This window comes from Selaginella moellendorffii, unplaced genomic scaffold (genome assembly GCF_000143415.4).
Source record: "Selaginella moellendorffii unplaced genomic scaffold, v1.0 SELMOscaffold_38, whole genome shotgun sequence".
Lineage (NCBI taxonomy): Eukaryota > Viridiplantae > Streptophyta > Lycopodiopsida > Selaginellales > Selaginellaceae > Selaginella > Selaginella moellendorffii.
This window is the reverse complement of record NW_003314299.1, coordinates 1,591,679-1,615,091: the sequence shown is the minus strand read 5'-3', so window position 1 is coordinate 1,615,091 and position 23,413 is coordinate 1,591,679. Positions and strand designations below refer to the sequence as shown.

General features: G+C 46.1%; 3 protein-coding genes, 1 long non-coding RNA gene and 1 other non-coding gene across 10 annotated transcripts; 4 read left to right on the top strand and 1 right to left on the bottom strand.

The window, feature by feature from the left end:
• Nucleotides 1-2,969: 2,969 nt before the first annotated feature.
• LOC9659249 (myosin-2 heavy chain, non muscle) lies at nucleotides 2,970-5,039 on the top strand. Its single transcript, XM_024683756.1, has 2 exons — nucleotides 2,970-3,042; nucleotides 3,334-5,039. The coding sequence occupies exons 1-2, from the start codon at nucleotides 2,970-2,972 to the stop codon at nucleotides 4,920-4,922; spliced, it is 1,662 nt and encodes a 553-aa protein (XP_024539524.1). The 3' UTR covers nucleotides 4,923-5,039.
• Nucleotides 5,040-11,377: 6,338 nt separating this feature from the next.
• On the top strand, nucleotides 11,378-13,842 carry LOC112349397 (dof zinc finger protein DOF2.4-like; the record flags this gene model as incomplete). Its single annotated transcript, XM_024683755.1, has 3 exons — nucleotides 11,378-11,991; nucleotides 12,255-12,333; nucleotides 12,515-13,842. A coding segment is annotated over exon 3 (1,290 nt), but the record flags the coding sequence as incomplete, so codon positions are not given.
• A 15-nt stretch (nucleotides 13,843-13,857) lies between these two features.
• LOC112349386 lies at nucleotides 13,858-14,797 on the top strand. The gene is made up of 2 exons (XR_002993370.1): nucleotides 13,858-14,458; nucleotides 14,519-14,797. It is a non-coding gene; the product is annotated as an uncharacterized LOC112349386 (long non-coding RNA).
• Nucleotides 14,798-16,707: 1,910 nt separating this feature from the next.
• Nucleotides 16,708-17,504, bottom strand: LOC9659248. 6 transcript variants are annotated; one of them, XR_002993372.1, is made up of 3 exons: nucleotides 17,235-17,504; nucleotides 17,156-17,185; nucleotides 16,708-17,092 (listed from the first exon to the last, which is right to left on the bottom strand). XR_002993372.1 is itself a non-coding variant. In XM_024683746.1 (3 exons), exons 1-3 carry the CDS (start codon nucleotides 17,365-17,367, stop codon nucleotides 16,792-16,794), a joined length of 456 nt encoding a protein of 151 aa, XP_024539514.1. In that variant the 5' UTR covers nucleotides 17,368-17,504; the 3' UTR covers nucleotides 16,708-16,791. The 6 variants fall into 6 exon arrangements, 4 of the variants coding, with proteins under 4 accessions (XP_024539514.1, XP_024539510.1, XP_024539512.1 ...); XM_024683746.1 differs by having other exon boundaries at nucleotides 17,156-17,177; XR_002993371.1 differs by having other exon boundaries at nucleotides 16,708-17,185.
• Nucleotides 17,505-17,575: 71 nt separating this feature from the next.
• TRNAP-CGG lies at nucleotides 17,576-17,647 on the top strand. Its single transcript has one exon. It is a non-coding gene; the product is annotated as a tRNA-Pro (tRNA).
• The last annotated feature ends 5,766 nt before the right edge of the window (nucleotides 17,648-23,413 follow it).

Sequence of the window (23,413 nt, the reverse complement as noted above, 5' to 3'; positions counted from 1 at the left end):
GGATTAGGCAAAGCTCTGCGACAAGAAGATAAATTTTAAGTATTTTTCAAAACATCTGGCCGTTGGTGGTCAGGTGTACTTTAAAAGTTATAAAATAAAGGGTAACAAACATAGGCATTGATCTAAAGAAGATTGCATCTCCATTCCTGGGATCAATTTGCACCATCGGTCAATACCACCATGCATGAGGAAGGGATGATAAGAAAAATTCTTTATCACTCACCTTCCAAGAAACTGGTAATGAGAAAGAACTTAGTTCTTGTATGATACACATTGCCATGGAACCAGTAGACACTGTGGCAGTAGCTGTGCTTGTCCGCATTAATCTCTCATAGCTGCTCCTTCTTCTCCTCCTTCTCCCTTGTTGTGGATCGCTAGAGACCATCTCACTTTCATTGCTCTCACTGCACTCCATGGACTGGTAGGGCTAAAGTGATCCATCTTTGGGTAGACCATGCATGACATTATGCCATGTAATATAGATAGATTACATGCTTAAGCTAAAGGCTTTATATTTCTAATATTATATTCTAATAATGAGCCATTTGGTGTTTATCCAGCTGTATTTTATATATTAGATTTTAAGGCACATTCACTGGCACTGGTGGTGGTGGTGGCAAGGATGCTGGTAGTGGTGGTGGGGGTGGGGCTTCTTGGAGGAGACATATGTGGTGTACTAAGCTTAACTTGCTCATTACACAAATCTAAATATGGAAATGTAAGCACTTTGATTAATAAATGAACCCCCTTTCCTTGGATAACATGAACTTTAAAGCTTGGCCATTTTCCTAACATACACACAAAGAATTATAAAGTAGATTGTTTTGATCCTTTATTAATTAATCATTTTTATCTTAGATTAATTCTTTTTTTAACTTAAAATTTTCTATGAAGAAATTCAATATAATAATTAATGAGCAACAAAAAAGAAAATCAAACATTTGAGAATACATTTATAACCTTAGACTTAGCTTTAACTTTGAGTTTCAATAATGTGTTTAATTTTAGATTCAGGTTCATAAAACAATCTTATTCCACTTTGCTCAAGAAAGAATGATAAAAAAATCTTTCTTGAGCAAGCTGGAATAATTTAACTCTTTCCCTCTCCCTTGTATAAGAGGTTAGTAAGGTTGATACAAACTTTTAACCTCTTTTTTTGACATAGAATGGGCCATACAAACTGAGAATTATAAAGTAAAACTTTTTACTATTAAAACTTTGATCAAATTTTGACCCTTTATTAATCATTTTTATTTTAAATTAATTATTTTTTTAACTTAAAACTTTCTATGAAGACCACGTATGTCTCCTCCAAGAAGCCCAGCACCACCCCCACCACCACCACCAGCATCCCTGCCACCACCACCACTAGTTCCACCACCAACACCCCCACCAATGCCCCCACCACCAGTGCCACCACCCTCAAAGCTTGAATGGCCTTCTCTTGCATCACAGCAAGCTGTTTGTCAACATCAACCTCTTCCAAATCCATTGCTGGAAAACCAGCACAACCAAGGAGGCCTGGTGGCTTGGAAGTGCAAGAGAGAGATCCCAACAAACATCTCTATTTGGATCTGAGCAGCAATGCCCATCACCAGTACCCCCGCCAACACCCCCACCAATGCCCCTGCCACCAGTGCCACCACCAGCACCACCACCAACATGCCCACTACCACCACCACCATTGTTACCAGGACATAAATTTGTATCCATATCAGGATCATCTTTACAAATGCCATCAAAACAAGCAATATCCCCTTTACACTCATTATGACTTGAACAAGATTCACCACATGTTTTAAGTCTTGCTTCTACAGCTAGAATTAAACTTATAAATGCAAAGAATAAAATATAACTGTAAGCCATATTTAATCAAGAAAAAATTTCAGATTGTGTTATGAATCAAAACATCCTTCTTTTATACTATAACTAATTGTTAGTTCTCTTTACATTTTCTTAATATTATGTTGACACTTGTCTTCAAATAGAAATTTGATATAGCTTCATGGCAAAGTTTATAATTCTTTAATATATAAAATACAGCTGGAACAAAGTAGGGCTATATTAAGTAATGGCTTATTATTAGAATACGATATTAAATAATTAAACACTTGTGTTAGAAATATATAGGGAAAAAACACACATGGAATGCAATAATTTATAAAAGAAATACATGCATTAGATTTTATGAAGTCCATATGTGCCCAACTATGAAGCATGGATGCAATGTTCACTCTTTCTTGTTCTCTTGATGAAGTAATCTTGCAAGCACTCAGTCCTCCAAAAGTACCATGCAAGTTGTTATCTATCTATATGCTGTTGTAAACAAACCATATATATAGTGGAGAAAAATTAAGTTTGCAAGGATCTAAAAATCAAAACAAACATCTACATAACTTTTTTCCACAGTTTGCAGTGAGTAAGAAATATCTATTCAGATGTTCATTCAGCCACAAGGATGCCAATGCTATCTTCAAGATTTTCCAGGTGCACAGCGCTTCAAACATGCTAGAACTCATGTCCTGTTGATGTCAATGGGAAGAGAGCTGAGGACCTCAAGGTTGGAGGTTCTGACAGGTTAGAGAGCAAGAACTTCCAAAGCATATGTATGGGATGTTTCTAACAATTCTGTACTATTTCTGGAAATATCAAAGGTTGAGAAGCTACAACCCACTCACTTTCTCCAGCAACATCATGGTTAACAATGTTCTAGCATTGGATTCCATCTTGATGTTGGCACAGCCAGACCATACTTCCAAAGGGCTGTGCTGTCATTGATTCAATGAAGCAGAGGAAAAGGTACGTTTCCACCAGTCTCATGCTTCAGCCAAATGAATGATAGCACTTAACATAACATAAATTTAATGCTGTACGTATATGGCAAACACTAACCCTAAATAAACTCGCATGAGTACGGGAATGCCCTAAAGGGAGGCCAGTTGGCGTCCCTTCGCCATGGTGTCCGTTGGATGACGTGTTTGCGGAGCGCGGGAGCGCGGGAGGAGGTAGACTCAGCTCTTTCGGCCACGACTAGGCGATCTGGTGAGTGCTGGAGTGCGATTTTAGGGTTCTTAGCTCCCGCTTTTTTCCGGGCATTATTTCTCCTCTTTCTTTAGCCAGTGATTGTTCTAGAAAGAAATCTCTCTATCGCTCTCTTTGCTCTGCGATTCTAGCTGTGTAGATCTCCAGTTCAAGCATTTTTTCTTCCTTTGGACAGGATCATGCCCCAGGGTGATGCTGCGATGGAAGGAACAATGCTAGATCCCGGGGGAGGAGGAGGAGGAGGAGGAGGAGGAGGAGGAGGAGGAGGCGGAGGAGCTTCACTTCCATCAGACAGTAGTGATCACAACGCCGCGGCCGCGGCCACGGCCGCCACCACCACCACTAGCGAGAGTGCTACCAACGGACCGAGTATAAACAACGGTCGCGAGAGCAACGACAGCGCTCTCCAGACTCTCAGCCCGCGAGAGATGTCGCCGAAAAAGTATGAGCACCCAGTGCTCACTCCCTACAACAGGAGGCTCTCGAAGAACACGCAGTACTTCGAGACTTGGCAGCACCGCACGAACATCGCTTCGTCCGGAGGAGGAGAAGGCACTGGCAGCAACAAGAGAGGCTCTGTCGTCACTCCCAGCCCGAGAAAGCTCCCGTCGATCGAGAAGAAGGAGAAGATCGCCAGCCTCACGGAGGAGAACGAGTTCCTCTCGAAAGAAGTCCGGGTGCTGTGCAAAGACAAGAGCAGCCTCGCTGCTCAGGTCTCGCAGCTCGAGGACGACTTGAGCACCATCCTGGCCAAGACTCACGATCTCGTCCACGAGAACTCCAACTTAAGCAGCCAGGTTGACGACACACGCATCCAGATCTGGGCTAAGGACTCGATGATGGCATCTTTGGCGAAAGCCAAGAGCATCCTCGAGTCGGAGAAGCAGTACCTCCAGGAGGACAAGGGATTCCTGGAGAACCAGCTGCTGGAGATCAACAAGAAGCTGCGGGAGACGGCCAAGCGAGCGGACGAGGCGGAGTCGACGGTGGCTTCGGTGGTGCAGCAGATCGACGGGCTCAACCGGAACTTGGCCAGGATGTCCAAGAACGATGCGAGCTTCGAGGTCCAGGAGATCGTCAAGCAGATGGAACTCCACAGCCTCCAGGCATGCAAGGACATGCTGAAGAAAGAGCTCAAGAAACTCACAGCAACGGTGATCAAAGCCAGGGAAGAAGCTACCGAGGCGAAGATGGTGATCGACAATTGCCGGGCCGACGAGACCAAGTTCAAGGCCGACGTCGTGAGGCTGGAGAAGGCTCTCAAGTCCGCCAGCGAGTACTCGGGCCGGCTGGAGAAGCAGGAGAAGCTACTCAAGAGCAACATAGAGCTCTTCGACGCCAGGGTCCGGAGCTTGGAGAACGAGCTGAGCTTCGTCAAAGCCGAGAGGGACGCAGCGATCAAGGCCAAGATCCAAAAGGAGGCCGCGTCCGGAGGGATGGAGGCCATCAAAGCCTCCATCCACATCCTCCACGAGAATGCCAAGAAGGGACATGAGCAAGTTCTAGCACTGTCTGGATTGCTGCCGGAGCTGGCTGAGGACAAGGCGCGATCGGTGGAGGTGAGCAAGACGCTGGAGATGAAAGCCAGGGAGCTGGGAGCTCGATCGACGACGGTGGCGACGGCGGCGGAAGAACAGCTCGGCAAGCTCAAGGAACAGGTTGATGCGCTCGACTCGGCGCTCGAGGAGGCCAAAGACGCTGCCGAGGAGAGCGAGAGCAAGGCTTGGCAGATGATCGCGGAGCTCTCGTCGTCCTCGCCGGCCTCGCAAGCTAGCGGCGATCACGAGAGCAGCGGCAAGGTGGATCTTCCGGCCGCCACTACTTACATTCTCGGCCTCGGTTTGCTCGCTTACTCGGTCTATATTTCCAACCACGCGTAGCTCTGGCTGGACAAGGGAGCGATCGATCACGCATTATTTTGTACAGTGAAATGAAAGGTGGCGAACTTGTAAATTGGTGGTGAAACGAGGGTGCCGGACTCATATAAATAAATAGCATTAGAATGGTTGAGAAATCAGATGGAACAAGGGTGGCGGATGATATATACATAAATAACACTAGAATAGTTGGTCTTGTTGAGGAATCATGCGAGTTTGTGCAAGGAAAAACCGGGAAACGTTGACCAGCGCCATGATACCAACGTTTTTGACTACGCCATTGACATTGACCTGACTTTGACCAGTACATTGCCGTACACGGACGCTAGAAGCTTCTTTTGACTGTTCTTCAATGTGAAAAAAGCTTGGCCTCTCTTGCTGATGCAAAAAGGCAATAGGTCACTTTCTTAGTTGTTGCCAACTCTTTGAAACTCTCTTCTAGTTTTATAATTTTGGATCTCTTTTCTTACATGGAAACAAGATCCATCGGGTTTTTCTTCGTTTTTCCGTTTGGAAAGTGTGTGTCGAGAATTCAATGCTAAAGAACGATGGGAGAATTGACATGATGTTGAAAGTTGGAGATGTTTTTGCGATCGAGACCAGTGCGAAATTGCCAATCCCAGCCAGGATCATTGAAAACTAAAAAACCCCACGCAACGTTTTCGCTGGAGCCAAACGAGCAATGCGTTGAAAACTCCAAAAGCTTCGAGGTCTCTCCATGGCCTCGTCAGTGCGACTCCACTTGTCAATAATCACACTGTTCGTTGCCCAAGAAGAAGTTTGTCCCGAGTTTGAGGCCTCTTCCACTCAAGTTTTTTCAAATGAGTGACAACAAGAGGTAAACAAACATAACATATTCTGAGCATTTTTCACACTCGAGCCCGACCGCCAAAATTTCAACGATTCCCACGGAAACGATGGAACTGTCGGCAGAGAAGTGAAGCCAACTGGGAAAGTTTCTCAGTTTACACAGTCTCAAATCCTCTCCCTGGGGTTGAAGGGAGCGTACTACGAACCAGAACCAGAACAAGTGTACAAGCATGCAGCCCACAAACGCAAAAATGGCGGTGTCCATCGTGCACGACAGCCCGAGATCTCTTGGACCCACGAAGATCTCTCCACGCAGACAAAGAAACTCAAACTCAAACTTGGCGGTGGCGATCACCGATCGCAACGTGAGAGAGAGAGAGAGAGAGAGCGCAACTACGAACCAGCCGCTCCAAATGGCTGTTTCTCTTTAAACTTATTAACAGGCTGGGAATCTTTGAAAAGAAAGAGCCCGCCATCTTTGAGCTAGTCCGATTGGGGAACTGGAATTGTCACACGCGCGATTACGTCTCCCTACGCGCAAAATCTGCCCGTGATCATAGAAACTTAATAAAAACTTAAGATATGTGGCCAGCAAGTTTTCAACGGGAAAAGGTTCAGTATTTGGGTGATAAAATTTGTTGGGTATCATGAGGGGGGAGTGTACGGAGGCCCCCTTGTGCTTTGTCTGTGAGCCAAAGAAAGGACCCGTGTGTGTGTGTGTGTGGGGGCCAAAGGCCCCTTGTTCTCATCAAAAGTCCACAAGATGCATGGCACACACACACACAAGCCCAGCACAAAACTTATGATGCATCACTGCTGCCACCATTTTGCATTTGCCACCCCACCACCCATGCCTGCCCTTGGAACATCTCTCTTGGAATTTTTGTTTGGCCCAGAGCGTGGTACGGAAGAACCCCACAAGACAATGAGCAAGGAAAACCTCTCCATCTTAGAGATTGAGAGTGGTTCGTTTTTTATCCCTAGGCAGGCCTGTCACATTATTATTGGCGAATAACTGTAATAGTTGTACGTATTGAATGGCAAAAGGAATAGAAAAATTAGATAGAGAGGTAAAGGTTTTGTTTTTCGCAAAATCTGTATAACAGACTTCTTCTCGTCTTCGTCTTCTGATCCTTGTAAGTGCGATGGTCTGCAGTTCATTTGTCAATGTCGCGGTTTTATTAATTTTATTTGCGCCGATTGAAAGGTCGATTCCCACGCTGGATGTGCCATGACATTGGCTACCCAGCTGATTCCATCGATTCCAAATTTACACTCGGACGCAGAACCACAGAGAGGAGGAAGATTGCAGCAGCACACAGAGGCGCAGAAGAACAGAGAGCAGAAGAGTGAGAAGAAGAACACCACAGCCAAAAGAAAAGAAAAGAAAATTCAAGGAAAACATCAAGAAAAAGAAAAAAGTATCAATCTTGTGTAAATGTAGTAGCCGGGCCGTCGCAATCATGCGTATATATAGCGTATTTATACACACCCCACGCACACAATGAACTCCTACCTTATAGTCAGACCCCGCAAGGAAGCGAGGAACAACACACTCCAGGGGGGGGGGAGAAAAGGTGGTGGCGCCAACCAATCTTTTTTTTTAGGGCAGGGAAGAAAACTGCAAAGGGAGAAAAGTTGGCGACACAACAGCCTTTGTGTCTCCTTGGTGCTATAAACAAGATTGCAGCAGAGGAATGCATGGGAGATGGTGGCTCAGCAACCACCACCCACCATACAAAACAACACACACAAACACACATCTATATTTCAATGAAATCTAGAAAAGATTTCAACTTGAGGGGAGGGGTCGGTTCTGGGCCCAAAAAGCAAGCCCAATGCAGCAAATGCCCTCTCTCTTGTCAAGCTGAATTCAATGTGGATTCTCAAGGCCAGCAGGACAAATACAAACCCGGAAAAAAAAGGGGAAAAAGGAGGAAGAAAAAACTAACAATTGAAGGGGTTGTCCAAGACCCACGAGCATTTCGCCATGGAGTAAATACACCCCGCCAAGAAAAAAGTTACACAAACGACGGGTGGAAAATTGTTGTTGTTGTTGGTTGTTTGCGGCATTGCGCTTCATTGCGCAAGTGTTATGGTTCTTGTATCATATGTGCAATATGTAGCTAGGTGCCTAGAATTCATTTCATGGCCTCTATGGTTGAAAGCGTGCGTTGTTTTTTTTTTTCCGCTGGGTTCAGGTTGGTCTTCAGGCTTCAAAGAGAGGAAATAGGTCCATGGAGTTTTTTCTCAGCCCTGCCCTGGCCAAAGGTGTGCATGCATGACATGCCACCCACCACCTTCAAAATGTATCACTCAATGTTTTCCTAACTTGTTTGGGGGATTCGCCGCCCGTCCGGCCGGTGAAAGCTGCTGCTGCGGGCTGACATGACTTCCTATGTATCTATCTAGTATTTCTGTTTCTTTTCCTTACATTGGCTGATATATATTCCTAAATAAATTGATTTCATTTTTTCTGAATTATTATCTCATCTTTCCTACCTATGAAGCGTTAGTGTGTACCCTTGGGGCTTCTTATCATCCCCTCCACGAACACGACAGTGGGAGATTTTGACGCATCCCGACCGCGACGTATGTGATATGACAACGTCAACAACATTGAACAACAACCACACACACACCCACAAACCAACAACCGTGTGCCTGTTAAACTCATTCGCAAGCTCTGGGCCGGAATTCAATCCCATATGAGCCCCCTAAATTTCAACAAACAAAGAGGAGGAGAGGATCTAAACAGCACCAGCACCAGAATATTATACTTTTTCCGCTACCCCTCTGCTAGATCGTCTCCAGTTATTCAAACTCAGACAGCATTACAGGAGAGGCTTTAAGAGCTTAATTGGTTCTTGGGGTGGACTGGTGTGTGTGTGTGTGTGCGTGTATACATGTATGCATCTGCCAGCTCTGGCTATGGTTAGTTGGCGATTGCTATGTTAAAGGATGTGGATGGCTGCTGGATGGATATTTTTCTTATAAATATTTTGATTCCTGGACATCAACAATAAAACCATGGTTAGAATTAATAATTGGCGAGACTTTGTCTGTTGCTGTTTGTTATTTGTGTCTCTGCTCCAAACTTCCTCCTCCTCCTTTTGGTCCTAAGACCCCCACCATGGACTTACTGGGGATATTCCCGGGCATCTACAGGCAACAAAAGCATGAGATTGTGTGTCACAGTGGTCCCAAGCCAGCCAGGCAAGCAGAAACGAGGCACAAGGTGCCCACCGGATTCGAACGTCTCACCGATTTCTCCAAATGGGAAGAATATACCGGGCATCCTTCCCAGAGATATAGTTTGAACAATGGTCAACCATGTGAAGCAAGCAAGTACCGGGACCCAGCGCTGGGCGATCCGATCCTTCCTTGCTGCCCAAGTCTCTCATCTCCCAGAGATGGTGCGTCCCATTCGCGGCAATACACAACAAATATAAAATCCATATATATTCTCCCTTGGGCAAACATGGTGGCCTCTCAGTGGATGGGGAATCTAGACAGAGCAAGCTTGCGGTTGAACCTACCCGGCACTCCCTCTCTCTCCCTCACTCTCTCTCACTCCCTGGCAGGAAATTTCATAACAATTTCATGAGTTCTAGAGAGATCTTTAAACTATTTCCCTAATTATTATTATTTTGTTCCATATTCAGATAAAAATAAATAAAATTTCTATAATATCTCAACCACACAACCCCACACATCAAGCACGCTTATTCTCCCTACGCTGGTTCGTTCCCGGCTGGAATTGACACAGCCCGGGCAGCCGTGGATGGGCCACACCCGGGCGGAACGTACGGCCGCGAGGAATCTTTCTTGGATATGCAAAGAAATGATCAGTGGCGGTGCCAGGTTGGTGTGTCCCTCCCCCAACATTAACAGATCAAAATCGCGGGAAAAAGAAATAGTTTCAAATCGCGACCTCGCAATTCCAATGTCAGGGGCCATGGATATGATTAACAAAAACATCAACCAATGAGAAATCACGAAAAAACAATACACATGCATAATAAACAATGTATATGGATAGAAAATTGGTGGCCACGACCAAGCAAATGGGTCCCGTACATATGTCCACGGGGATAAGTACGGACTGGCTGAGGTGGCAGACAGGAGGGTCCAAAATCAGGCAGATGCCCAGGCAACGCCATCATGACGCCCTCTTCCCAGTCCTTGCACGAGGACACGTGGCAACAAGCCAATGCTCTACGAGTGGGACCCGCGCCCTCGAGTGCGCGGACACGCTGCAGTGGCAGGCAAGACGTGGGGCCCGCCACGCTGGCCAGAACCGCGCGGGACGTGACACGGTCGCCAGCGCGGTTTTGCGGCACTACGGTCTCGGGCCACCGACCGCGCGATATACCGTGCGGGCGACCGTGAGTGCGACATACAGGCCACGCCAGCCTCGTGCCTCGCGCCAAAACATTTTTGAAAACCAGAAATTTAAATTTTTGGGGAAACTTAGTGAGGAAATTTGGAGGGGGTGCCCACATGTCCCTCCAACGGTCCAATCATGCCTCGGTATGAAAATTTGGTCTGGGTTGATGACGTTTTTACCCTTTCATATTTACCCGGACGTGACGGGCCACGTGGGGAGGGCTTCAAGCGCCCGGAAGGTCCCGTGACGGGCCACCCACCGATGGCGCGCCCGTCAACGTTCGTCATCGCGATCTAGTAAATGACACCAATCCGACGGTGCCGCTGGCTTAGGGGTCCCACGTGGACGGCCGTCGGACCGCTCGTGAAGGCAGTAAAAGCCCCACGTAAAACCTCACGCAATATCTCCCCTCCCCCGTAAAATTCAAAGAACCCTAAAACCTCTACATTGTCATTTGTCTACGTTAGGTGGACATTTACGCCACCTTTGTGGTGTCTAAGCACGCGAGCTTTAGGGAATTCAGACACGAAAAGGTGGCGAGTCTCCGTAAACCGTTGTTGTTTTGCGGCATGCCACCTTTAGTTTGCCCCCTCTTGTTATAAAGTGGGTGTTTGTCATGTTATCTTCAAAAGATCACAAAAGCATATAAGTGCAACAAGGAGTTGGAAGGAACAACACCTTTAGAGATCTATGGAAGAAGAGAGAAAGCGCGAAAAGAGAAGACGAAGAGGAAAAAAAAACTATATATCTCGATTGATCGATCACACCCTCCTCAAAAGCAAATAACAGGAGACAATGATCCATCCAAACATATATAGCTAACTTCTCAAGATTGGCCCTAAAATCTTTTGTGCATGCAATGGTCTATCAAAAGCCTCTTTCACGTTTGGGCTCGTTCATCATCCATCCATGCAAAAGAGAGATGCAAAAGAGGTGGATTTTAGGTTCGCGCCCAATGCTATACCGTACACGTCCATGCAGGATACCCGTACGGGCCTAAAAAAAAACCATTGTTAACAACGGGGTTGGATTGGACTAGATTTGCTCAATCTAACAATGCAGGAATTAACAGTATACATTGAAGAGCGAGGCGAATCTCTACGGGATCATTCTCTCCGCGGCGTCCAGAGCCGTACAGTAGAAGATTCTGTGCCGGGTTAAGGCTAACCGCCATGGTTGTTTTAGTGCATGTTTACCTTAACCACCCAGTTAATCACTGGTGGAGGGATCCCTGCATTGCGAGACGCCGCATGTTTTATTCTCTCCACACTACCTTAGGGTTTAAAAACGTGTATATTCGAGAGCGCTCGCGAGCGCGTCTTCTACCTATATAGCGAGCGCTTCCCTTCTTCTCTTTCTTGCTCGCGCGGCGCCATAGCCTAGCTCTCTCCCTCCTGGATCAGTCGCTCAAAATCTCGTGCCAATCGCTCGAAATATCTCCGTTCTCGCAGTCCGTGAGCGATCGGTGGATTGAGAGAGCGTTCTTTGCTGCGATCGGTGCAGGATTTCCAGATCTTGGAGCGAAATTTCGATCGGCGGGGCGGCATCGGGCAAGCGCTCATCTCTCCGGCGCTCAGGCGATTCTTCCCTGTGCGCAATTGGCGTGGCTTCTCTCCGGCTCGTGTTTCCTCCTCGCCATTCATCCCTTGCCAGATATTCTGTGTTTCTTGCTCTCTTTCACACACCGCGGCGCAGCGCAGCGCGGCACGAGTGTGTACTCGCTCTCGCAGCACATTGCTCCACACGCACGCGCGACGCTCTCTCCTTTCTTTCTCTCCTCGCGAAATTTCCAATTCTTCTTCCTGCCGGTCGCTTCCAATTCTCCCTGCGCAAGATCGCCTCCAAAGGCCCCGGAAAATGCGAAAGATATAGGTACTGTGAAGCGTGCGTGAGAATTTTCGTGTCACCAAGTTTTCTCGCGACGATCTCATGGTGTGTGTGTTCCTGGTGTTTCTTGGCGTCTGGAATTCTTCCTTCCATCTGTTTCTCATTCTAGCCTGTGAATTCTTTCCATCTGTGGCCTCTCTCCACGGCCTTGCTTGCGAGGAGTTTCATGAAAATGCGGCTAAGTTGTTGAGAGCCTGGGTAACGCTTTTGTTCCTTGCTGTTTGCTTACTGGATCCAGATCTGTGCAGATTTTTCTCGTTATTCGTAGCGAAGAAGACTGATACCCGCGCCGGGAGCGAGACAAACAGTCTACAGCGAGCCTTTGAGGTAGAACATCGTGATCCAACAGTTCCCTAGTGCTTGCAGTTTCTTCGAGAGAGCGAGAGAGGGAAAAACAAAGCAAAAAATAGTGGAGGGATTTTTTCTTTTCTTTTGCTGAATTCGAGCACTCTCTAGACTTGTGTGTGTACTGAAGAATTTGGTGTGCTCTTGCTTTCCTTCTCTCCAGGTTTGCATGTTGGTGAGCGTTCCAAGCAGCAGCGGGTCATGCTGCTAAGCAGCTACAACCATGAGCCGCTGCCGGGCGATTGTTTCGAAGAGTCCTCGGCTCTCAGCTCGCAAGGCGGAGAACTAATGCTGCCGTCGTCCAATTCCGCCGCTGGGCCCCTGCCCAATTGCTCCATGCAGGTGGAGCATGGCCTCAAATCCTCGTCGGGTGGCGGTGGCGGTGGCGGTGGCGGCGATCAGTCCTCGGCTCCCACTCGGGCTCTCCGGATCAAGCCACAGCCAAACCAGGTACTCAAGTGCCCGCGCTGCAATTCTCTCAACACCAAGTTTTGCTACTACAACAATTACAGCCTCACGCAGCCGCGCCACTTCTGCAAGAACTGCCGGCGCTACTGGACCAAAGGTGGCGCGCTCCGCAACGTGCCAATTGGTGGGGGCTGCAGGAAGAACAAGAGGGCCAAGCAGAACAAGAGCTCGTCGTCGGATCAGTCGTCCACTGTCCCGGCAGTAGAGAAGGCCTCCTTTGGCGGTGGCGGCGATCACTCCCTGGCTGGGCGACACGGGCAGCTGCTGGCCGCTTCCACGTCTAGCCTGTACGAGGACGGAATTCACGAGCTGGCCTACTCGAGGATCCCGCACAGCCTGCGACTGGGCGATCACTCGGGCAGCAGCGGGCTGTCTTTCGAAATTCCGCGAGTTCCGGGCGGTGGCGGGCACCAGGCGCCCTCGTTCATCAATCTCCCCGCGGGTGCTTTCGAGGCCGGGGCCGAGCACGGCCTGTCCACCGCCACGCTCAACTTCCAGGGGCTCATGAAGCACGAGAACGGCGGGGAGTTCACGCCCATGTACGAGCCGTCTTTAAACTTGCTGGGCGGAGCTGGCGTGCCCGCGGCGCCGCCGCAGCTGAGCGACGCCGGGCTGGGGCCGAGCGGGTTCAGCATCGGGCTGGACAATTTCGTGGGACTGGGACTCAACGGGGATCTAAAGTCGTGGAGACAGCAGCAACAGCAACAGCAGCAGCAGAAGATGACGGCTCTGGAAGGCCCGGAGCAGCAGCAGCAGCAGCAGCAGGATGGAATTGGGATTGGAATTCACCACCACCACCATCTCCACCAGAGCTTGCTGGGCCACTTGGCCGCCGCGGATCACGGCTCATCCTCCGACCGGCCCCCGAAAGGGAAGTCCCAGGATCGGATTCACGACTCGCAGCATTCATCTTCGGAGTGGCAGGGCCAGCAGCAGCAGCAGCAGGAGTCATCGTTTCTGGAAGCGGCGGCGGCGGGAGGGGGAACAGGAGGAAGCGGCGGAGGTGGTGGTGGCGGCGGCGGCGGAGGAGGTGGGGGAACGGGGGATAGCACTGCATACTGGAACAGTTCTACAGGCTGGCCGGGGATAGTCGACCTCCCCATCTATGTCGATCATCAGCAGTACTGCGACGTCAAGCCTGTTGAGCAAGGCGTGCCAGACTTCTACTCTAGAGCTCCTCCTCGCTGCACATCTCTAACATGAAAGTCGACGACACACACACACTCACACACAACACACATCTTAGAAGTTCCATCGATCAACAAATTTACGACATCACTAGTACAAGAAGAAGTTCCTCCGCTCCGCCCTTACGAAGTCTCGAGAATTCTTTTTCCTCTCCAGCTAGCAGCAGGGGCCATAAGATCCAACGCCACACTCATTGAGTCATCATCATCATCATCCACACCGCGAGACGACGTCGACGATTTTATAAGTACCGCGCGAAGTTTTTTTTCCCGCGAGCGATCATCGAGAGGATCCGGATCCCTTTTACTTATACACTTACAACAAGAACAACAAGACAACCAACGCACACTCACACAGCTCATACTACGACCGACGATCGATATAACGAACGCGACGTGCGACTTCTTAACAGCCAGCCGCTGCTGCTTCCAGGGACTCCGATTTCCATATGGTGAGAAATTCCAGTTCCAGGGATTTTAGAGTTTCTGACAGGATTTATCCTATGTTCCAGGTCGCAGACTCGTGCCTCGATTTTCATCCTTGCCCACCGTAGGTAGCGCAGCAGATACGAACGCGGTAGTTTTACAGGAGTAAAAAGGAAAACGAAAAAAATGGCGGTGGAATCGCACAAAACGGAGGAGTTTTAAGAGCACTCCCGATCAAAGTCACAAGCGATCCAAGCAAAGTAGCAACAAAAAGTGGTAATTCTTTCGTTCTTTCCTCCCTCTCTTTGATGTTCTTTCTTTTTCCTCCATTTGATTTGTAATGAACATATTGCTTTTGTACACGACTTCTCTTGCAACTTTGTCACACTTTGTCTCGTACGGATTTTGCGACCCTCGCGCGGAGAAAAGCTTAGAAGAAAAAATTTCAGGTAGCTTTTGCGGGATCAAAAGAAAGATCTTTGGACAAAAGCTAAGAAGTTCGTTGTTGTCGTCTTTGGATAAGCCGAAACTTTCCATAGTTCTAGCTGCTGAATCTATCGATCCGTTTATGAATCCAGGCTTTCTCTCCCAAAGCTAGGGAGGAAAATTTCTTTCACGTTTTAGATGTCCAGAAGATACCAGCACACTGTTCTTCATTGTTTTTCTTCCCTTCTTCAGAGCAGGCAATGTGGGTGAGCATGAGAGTTGAATTCAAGAAACCGAGAGTGCAAAGAGATTTGTGGAGGATTTCATGGTACACATACACTCTGATCAAGGCCCAGTACATAATCTAGAAATGAATTGATCTCACATTTCTAGATCTCTCCTATCCTCCCTCTGGTTCTGCGGCTGTGGCTGTTGCTGCAATTCTGCTCAGATGCTACACTTGTTTGGAGGAAAAAAAAAAAAAAACCATAAAAACTGTAAAATCTTATAAAATTCAAGACACCATTCCCAAAATCTCTGCTGCTCAGGCTGATGTTCAAGAGCCTCAGGACAGACTACGTTTTTTCTTTAATTCCATCTAATTTAGAAAAGGTGGCAAAATTTACAATCTTTATTATTAGTAATATAAGGGCAAATGGGACCTTTATAAATGGCTGGCAAGCGCAGAATGTACGTATACCTTGGTTACAAATAACTATGGTGGGTGGTAGGCTCTCATGATTTGGTCTGCAATTCGAGGAGGGTGGTGCCGCATTATTATGTCTGGTCTTGATCCCAACCCTAATCTAAGCTGCAAGCTTGTTCAACACTCACCCAAGAAGTGCAGGAATAAAAACTCCCTCGTTTGTCGACAGACCCTACGAAGCACTTATGTTCCTCATCAGGATCCTTTTTTTTCCCGTCATGCAAATCGAGGGTGCCTCAAATTCCTAGGAAGGGACGGAAGGAATGCTAAGACCCTACTACTAAACTTTTGTTCCGGGAAATCTTCCATTCCATGTTTATGTAAGCTACTGGCGTCACATCCCACAATGCCGCTGCTGCATCACCTGCACGGGCCTAGAGACGCCCAAACATTCTAGGCTGGGTTCCAATATACATGTACTCCAAGCCCAGAAATATTGTAAAGAAGTGGCTGCCTACACATGGTGCTCGTACTGTGTAGACATGCCATGCTAATCAATTGCTAAAACGCTTGTCTTGTATGGGCTGATTGGCAATATTCCTGCAAATAATATTCATATTATTAAGAAATACAATCTGGGAGCGCAGCAGAGTTCAGGCCCCAAGAGTGGGACGCATATGATCATGGAGTATCTACGCATTAATCTATCATAACATTCTATCCATTCTGCCTAACATTCTCGGCAATGTTAAACATTTAGAGATTAGGAAAAGAATGGCTCTGTGAGTAGCACTCATGCGCCTGACTGATGCTGCTGCTGCTGCTGCTGGTTTCCTGCTTGCAAGAATTTGGTATATTAATCTGATCGTACCAACTTGCTCAGGGATCATATAGAGTTCTTCTCTTGGGCGTGTTCAGGTTTGCTTTAGACTTGTATGCATATGCTCATGTCAAGATCGCTTGGGTTAGATAAACTTCAAAATCAATATTGCCTGGTCTGGCTACGTGACAATCCCTATGAATGAGCCCTCTCTCACTCCCTCCTTTGATTCTTGGTAGTGGTTTGGTTGTGCACCTTGGATTATGACGTCTTTCGGTGATGATGCTTGAATTGCGTCTAGTGCCATATGTTGTCACACTGGGTTGTTGTGTCGTCTATGAAATTTGCATTATTTTGAAGCCATAAACTATTTAAGATTTTCAGAGATAAATTTCAGTTGCAAAGAAAAAATTTCTTCACAAAGATAGTTTTAAAAGAAAGCTGATAGCATGTAACAGCAACTTGCATTAGCGATTGCAGAAGCGGGAGAGTAATATAATCCTGCCAAGAAACAGTATGAAGATTGAAACCTTAGCATCTGGAAGCACTAACAATAAGGTTGACAGCTTCTCCAGCGCCAGCGCAACTTCTGTGTGTCTGTGCACCTGCAAGCCCGAAAGTCTACGAGGGAGAAAAATTATCAAAGCGTAGCTTTTCGTGCCTGTGTTCTTGGATGTGTCAAGCCGGGCAACTCTCGAGAGCTGAGAGCTCAGCTCAGACCATTCCCATTCCTCCATATGGAGCGTGAGGGACGGTACGTAGCGCTCTCTAGCAAAAACCAATGGAAGTTTTGTAAAGCTCTTCTTCTGTATAAACGGAGGAGCTGGGGACCTTGGAACCTCGATCTCCAATGCTGCAATGCTAAAGCCAGTCCCAATTCTGTTGAAACGAAACATTTCATCTGCTATACCTTTGGATCTCTCATCGATTGCTCTCTCGCAAGCGTTGTTTATACTCGGTTCTTTGTTGCCGGTGGTAGCGGCGGCGGCGGCGTTGTGATCACTCTCGTCTGATGGAATCCTCCTTCCATTGTTCCACCGCATCACCCTGGGGCATGGAAAAAAACCTATCTACACAGCTACAATCACAAAGAAAAGAGAGAAAGAGAATCTCTCTCTCGAACAAAAGAAGTTTCTAACTGGCTCGAGAGGAAAGCGAAAAAACGAGCTGCGCAAGAACCCTAAAATCGCCCTTTAGGGCATTTCCGTAAAATGCTGACTTTAATGTCTTAATTTTGTTAGCAATAAAAAAGGGCATTTGGTCTAGTGGTATGATTCTCGCTTCGGGTGCGAGAGGTCCCGAGTTCGATTCTCGGAATGCCCCATTAATCGTATAGATTCCGATTTTTAATTCTTTGTTTACACCTTGGAGGCCAGCACAAGACCAGTAATTCCAAAGCTACCTCCATTCTTCGTTCCAAATTCGCCAATCCTTTGCGTAGATTTCCTTGCCGACGATCTTGTAGATGGCGGGAACTCACGGCCTGGTATGCGTATGGAGTCAGTCACTGTGAGCTGATGCTAGAACATTGTTCACCATGATGCTGCCGGAGGGTGTGAGTGGGTTGTAGAGGCCCAGCTTTTCAACCTTTGAGATTTCTGGAAAAGTCAGAGAGTAGTTAGAAACATCCACCAGTGTATATATGCTTTTCAAGTTCTTGCTTTCCTTACCAGTGATTTGGGATAATTCCCACAGAGACTCTCCAACCTTGAGGTCCTCGGCTCTCTTGTACACGAGCTTTCCATTGACAGTGGCCTGCAGTGAGTTCCAACATGTTTGAAGCGCTGTGCACTTGGAAAACTTGGAGATGGCATCGGCATCCTTGTGGCCGAATGGATACACATCTGAATAGATATTCTTGCCCACTGACAAGATTTGTAAATTTATGTATTAAACCTTGTCTAACATTAAGCTCCCTCACGAACTTAATTTCTCCATTATACATCTGAACAGTTGCACCTCCTATAATAGCTTGGAAATAGGAAAACAATGTGAATTTCTACCTGGGAAGCATCCTTTTCCTGGAGGGGGAGGCAGTGGGAGACGGGGGACGGAGTTAGTGCCACTGCAACACTTGAAATGAAGGCAATGAAAGAAGCCTGGAAGATTAGAGCATTGGTATGAGCCATTGGAACAGAACTATGATATATCTAGCTACGAAACTGCTGGTTGCTAACACTCTAGAGCAAGCCATTTTATATCAGAATGTAAGCAGTTTTCATGTACCAAAAATTCAAACACAATGGACTGAATGAATTAAGAATACCTATTTTGGCGAGATCCTAAGTACTTCTTCAAAGCTTTAGTTGTGCTCATAAAGCCTATATTAAGAAAGTTTCATGTGATAAGAAGGAAAGGAATTAAGACATAAATATTTATTTATATATTAGTTTAACATGATTGATAGAAGAAAAAAGTAAGGAGCTCTACTATATACTTTTCTTTACTTACTTTTTATACAAATACTATCATTGCAAGAAATAAAAGAATGATATTTGTGGCAATCCTGCTCAATCCAGAAATATTAGTATAACTAATATCTTGAGCACTAATAACAATATTAGCAAAAATATAATGTTATCTTATTAGAGTATCTAGCTATACAATGGCAGTTAGTGCAAAATTGGAAAACTCTGCTAGTTTAGAGGAGAAAAATAAGATATATTAAAAATAATTAATTAGTGATTTTGGGATTTCGGGTTCAAATACAATTTCAGGTTCTTTCAGTATATACTTATAATTATATAGCTTATAAATGTTTTTGAATTGACATCTTATGCTTCTCATAAGGTCTGAAATAGTGCATACATACATATAATGTATTAGTCAATTTTATCAATTTGATTATTCTAACATATAATAAAATTCAAAAACTCTAGGATTTAACTCTAAGCTAGATCTAAATCAAAATCCCAAATTCAAGCACTCTTCAGAGACAATCAAAGGTGCCCTCACCTTCACCAATGTGAGTGCTTTGAATATGAAAAGGGAATATAGAAAATGTGCATATTAATTAGCCCAAAAACTCTAGCTTATATATAGGAGTGAGTGGTCTAAATTGAAACCAATCCGATAGTTACCAAAATCCCACTATGCTAATATTAATATATGGCATTGTAGTCGTATACTTGGCCCTCACATCATCCCCTCCTCTTAGAATAATGGAAGACCATCAGGGGTCCCTTATAGATGGGTTAGGATCTGGAGGAACATCAGGAGGAGGCATTAGTGGATTTATAGGTGGTATTAATTGCTCCTGATCCCTTTGTATGAAGCGTTTCAACCACTACACATGCACAATCTCTGGAGGATCAGCCTACTGTATGTTATGCCGAACCTCATAAACTTGTGGTCCCACTTGTCGCAACACCCAATACGGTCCTTTCCACTGAGCAAGAAGCCCCTTAGATAAATCACGTACTGTAAGATGAGGAAGACAGAACAACACCAAGTCATCTATTTTGTACTTCGCAAGTAGACGATGATGGGAGTTGTAGTGTCGTTATTGTCCCACTTGTACACAGCCTAAGTGTTTGGTAAACTCTGCTCAGACAAATGGAAGAATGCTCGTCAAATACTGATCTTACGACCTAGCATCAGTAGCTCATGGCAATTGCGAAGGTAAACCCAGCTCCGTTGGTAATATTGGATCATGACCATATAAGAGTTTATATGGTGAAGCACTAACAGAACTCTACACCCCTGTGACATATGCATATCAAAGAGATAATAAATAACTATTCCAATCCGAATGTTGAAAGTTCACAAACTTCGCGATCATCCCTTTGAATGTCCGAACGAGCCGTTCCACCAAATCATCTGATTGTGGATGATAAGCACTTGTAAAAGTGTGGCGTATCCCCAATCGAGACGTCAAAACATGAAATGCCTCAGCCATAAATGCGGGACTATTATCCAAAAGAATCTGCTCTGAACAAGAATGCTGGAACACCACTCGATTGAGGAGGAAGTATCTAACAGCAGTTGCAGCGGCACTAGCAAGAGCACCAACTTCCACTTAACGAGTCAAGTAATCAGAAGCAATAATAACATACTCATTACCAACAGTCGATTGCAGAAAAGGTCCAATAAGATCAAACGCCACCAACTCAAACGGACAGGAAACTGCAATTGACTCCAACTGTCCTTCCACGGCACGAGGGGGAGTATTACGAGTTTGGCACCAAACGCAGTTACGCACATACCGGATAATATCACGTTGCATCTCCGGCCAATAGAAATACCTGCACAGCTTCTCGGTCATACGACAATGTCTCATATGCCCACCTAGAATAAGAGAATCATGGTAGGCATGGAGAAACCGCGGAATAAAGACAGAAGGCACCACCAACCATAAATGGTCATTAGGATCCGTCCCCACAAAATAAAGAAGGTCGTCTTCAAGGCGATATTGAGAATGTAAATGCCGGAAAGGCAAGTCATCAACAAGTGATGCAAAATTCTCAAACCCATTTTAAAGCCTTCGAATCCACGGCTCAATCTTTTGAGCCTTGCGAACCTCATCAAGAGAAGGTAGATCTTACTTTGCGCCTTGTGGACACTAAACGTCAAGTACAGCAACCGCCGTCGGTATAGAATCCTCATCTAAAAAATCCATAGATGCTGGAATAACAAGCTCGTCAGAAACATGAGAAGAGAGTGGAGAAAGAAAAGGAGCTCGAGAAAGGGCATCAGCATCAGCCATAGAACTCCTTGGGCAATGAACAACATCAAAATCATATATTTGAAGCTTCAAAGCTCATCGAGAAGTACAACCAACTAAGTTCTTCCGCTTCAATAATGAAGTAACAGCAGCATAGTCACCTTCAAGTAACGTCCGAGAACCATGTAAATATGCATGAAGTTTCTCGAAACCCCAAACTGTTGCTAAACACTCCTTCTCTGTCATGGAGTAGTTCATCTCCACTAGTTGTATGTGGCTTATATATGCAATGGGATGGTGCTGACCAGGCACACTCGAGCTCTCTTACATTAACACACCTCCAAGACCAATGTCAGAAGCATCCACGTGCAAAATAAAAGGTCGAGTGTAGTCAGGATATACCAAAATCGGAGGAGTTGTCAATAGCTCTTTGAGATCCCCGAACGCCCGGTCACAATCCGGAGACCAAATGAAAGATGACGTTGATAACTCCAGCAACGCTCGCAACGGTGCAGTGCGATCAAAAAGATGATCCACAAAACGACTGAAATACTATATTTTGCCCAAGAAGCGTTGCACATTATTCACACACTTCGGAGTAGGGAACTTTAGAATAGCCACAAGTTTATCAGGATCAACTTGCAAACCCTCACGAGAAATACGGTACCCAAGATAAATTGTGTCCTTGGACCCAAGCATGCACTTCAACCGCTTCAACTTTAAACCAATGTGGCGCAGCCGATCCAACACTTTACAAACATCACGAACGTGCTCCTCCCACATTCCCTCCAAGTGGATCAAGACATCATCAATGAAGTCAAGAGTCACTTTTGGCATATCGCAAAGAACTTCATCCATCATCTGCTGGAAAGTTGCTGGAGCATTGTTCAAACCAAACGGCATCACCAAGAACTCGTACAAACCAAATGGTGTACAAAAAGCAGTCTTAAGAATATTTTCTTCAGCCATCGGTACTTGCCAGTACCCAGAAGTAAGATTTAGTTTAGTGAACCAATGACTTCGCCCCAGATGATCCAAGAGATTAGCAGTGTGAGGAAGAGGGTACACATCCAGGATCGTCACTTCGTTTAACGGATGATAGTCAATGCAGAAACAAATACTCTCATCAAGCTTTGTCACAAGATGAGGTTCACATGCCCAAGGACACTACAACTTTCAAATAACACCCTTCTTCAGCATCTCCTTGATGTTTGCACGTAAAATCTTGATCTCCTTGGGTGACCAATGATGAACAAGAACTTGGATTGGACAAGTATCCCCGGTTGGAATTAGATGACGTGTGGCAATCTTGGCCCCAGACGATATGTCAAATTCAAAGAGATCAGAATACTCCTTCATGAGCCGGTCAACCGCTGCAACACAAAGGTCATCGGAGGGATCGAAAAAGGGAAGAGCAGAACAAGATGGAAACACAACAGGAAATAGTGGGGGAACAAAAGTAATGGAAGCAGAGGTAGAAGTAGAGGGACAAAGAGGTACAGAAGTGAAAGGAATGGATGAAACATAAGGAAGTATGAAACAAGGGGGAAAAGCCTCAAAGTCACACTTAGCATAATTGCATTGCAACCAATCCATACCAAGAATGAAGTCAAAAGCTTAACTCGGCACCACCCGCAACGATTGCAACTCAAGCTCGAGATCGCCTCCATGCACAACCAGGTCCACCTCATCCTGTGCACATATATGTGCACGGCCGTTGCCATAAAGAATGAAAATTGGTTCCGCTACATAACGCAAGTGTAGATGACAACGTGTGGCAATAGGTCGAGCAATAGAAGATAAACTCGAACCTGTATCAATTAATACGGAGAGAATAATAGGAGACTTCTTGTTATAAAAATGAACTTGGAAAGTAAACACTAGATGAACCGGTGCCGAGTGAACCCTTTGATGATACTCCCGAAAGAAAGATGGAGGGGTCACTGACTTATTCGCGCAAGGTCCTTCCGTTACTCGTGTGACTCCTTGTTTCCCGGATGCACCTCGGTGTCCAAACCTTCCACTGCAGCAGCACCAACGGGACGTTGTTGACGCCAAGGGCTCCACCCAGGAAATGGAGGTCACCAATTCGGAAAATGCCAACAATGCCGATAAGTATGACTAACTTCATCACACACCCAGTAGCAAACATCATGGCCACGACCACGTCCTCGCCCTTGTCCTTGGACTCGAGCAGCAGCAGCATCAACCTTCATTGGAACAGGACCATCACTCATAGGAAGTGGAGCTCAAGGACGTGTAGCGAGAAGTGGAAGAGGCGACGTCTCATAACGTTGTGCCAAGCGAAGAACATCGTTAAGGGTGGTGGGAGCAAGTGCATGCACAAGTCTGACAAGATCTTGACGAAGTGCTAACCACAACATTCCTAGCTTGATCTGCTTCGACATATTAGGCTCCACACAAAG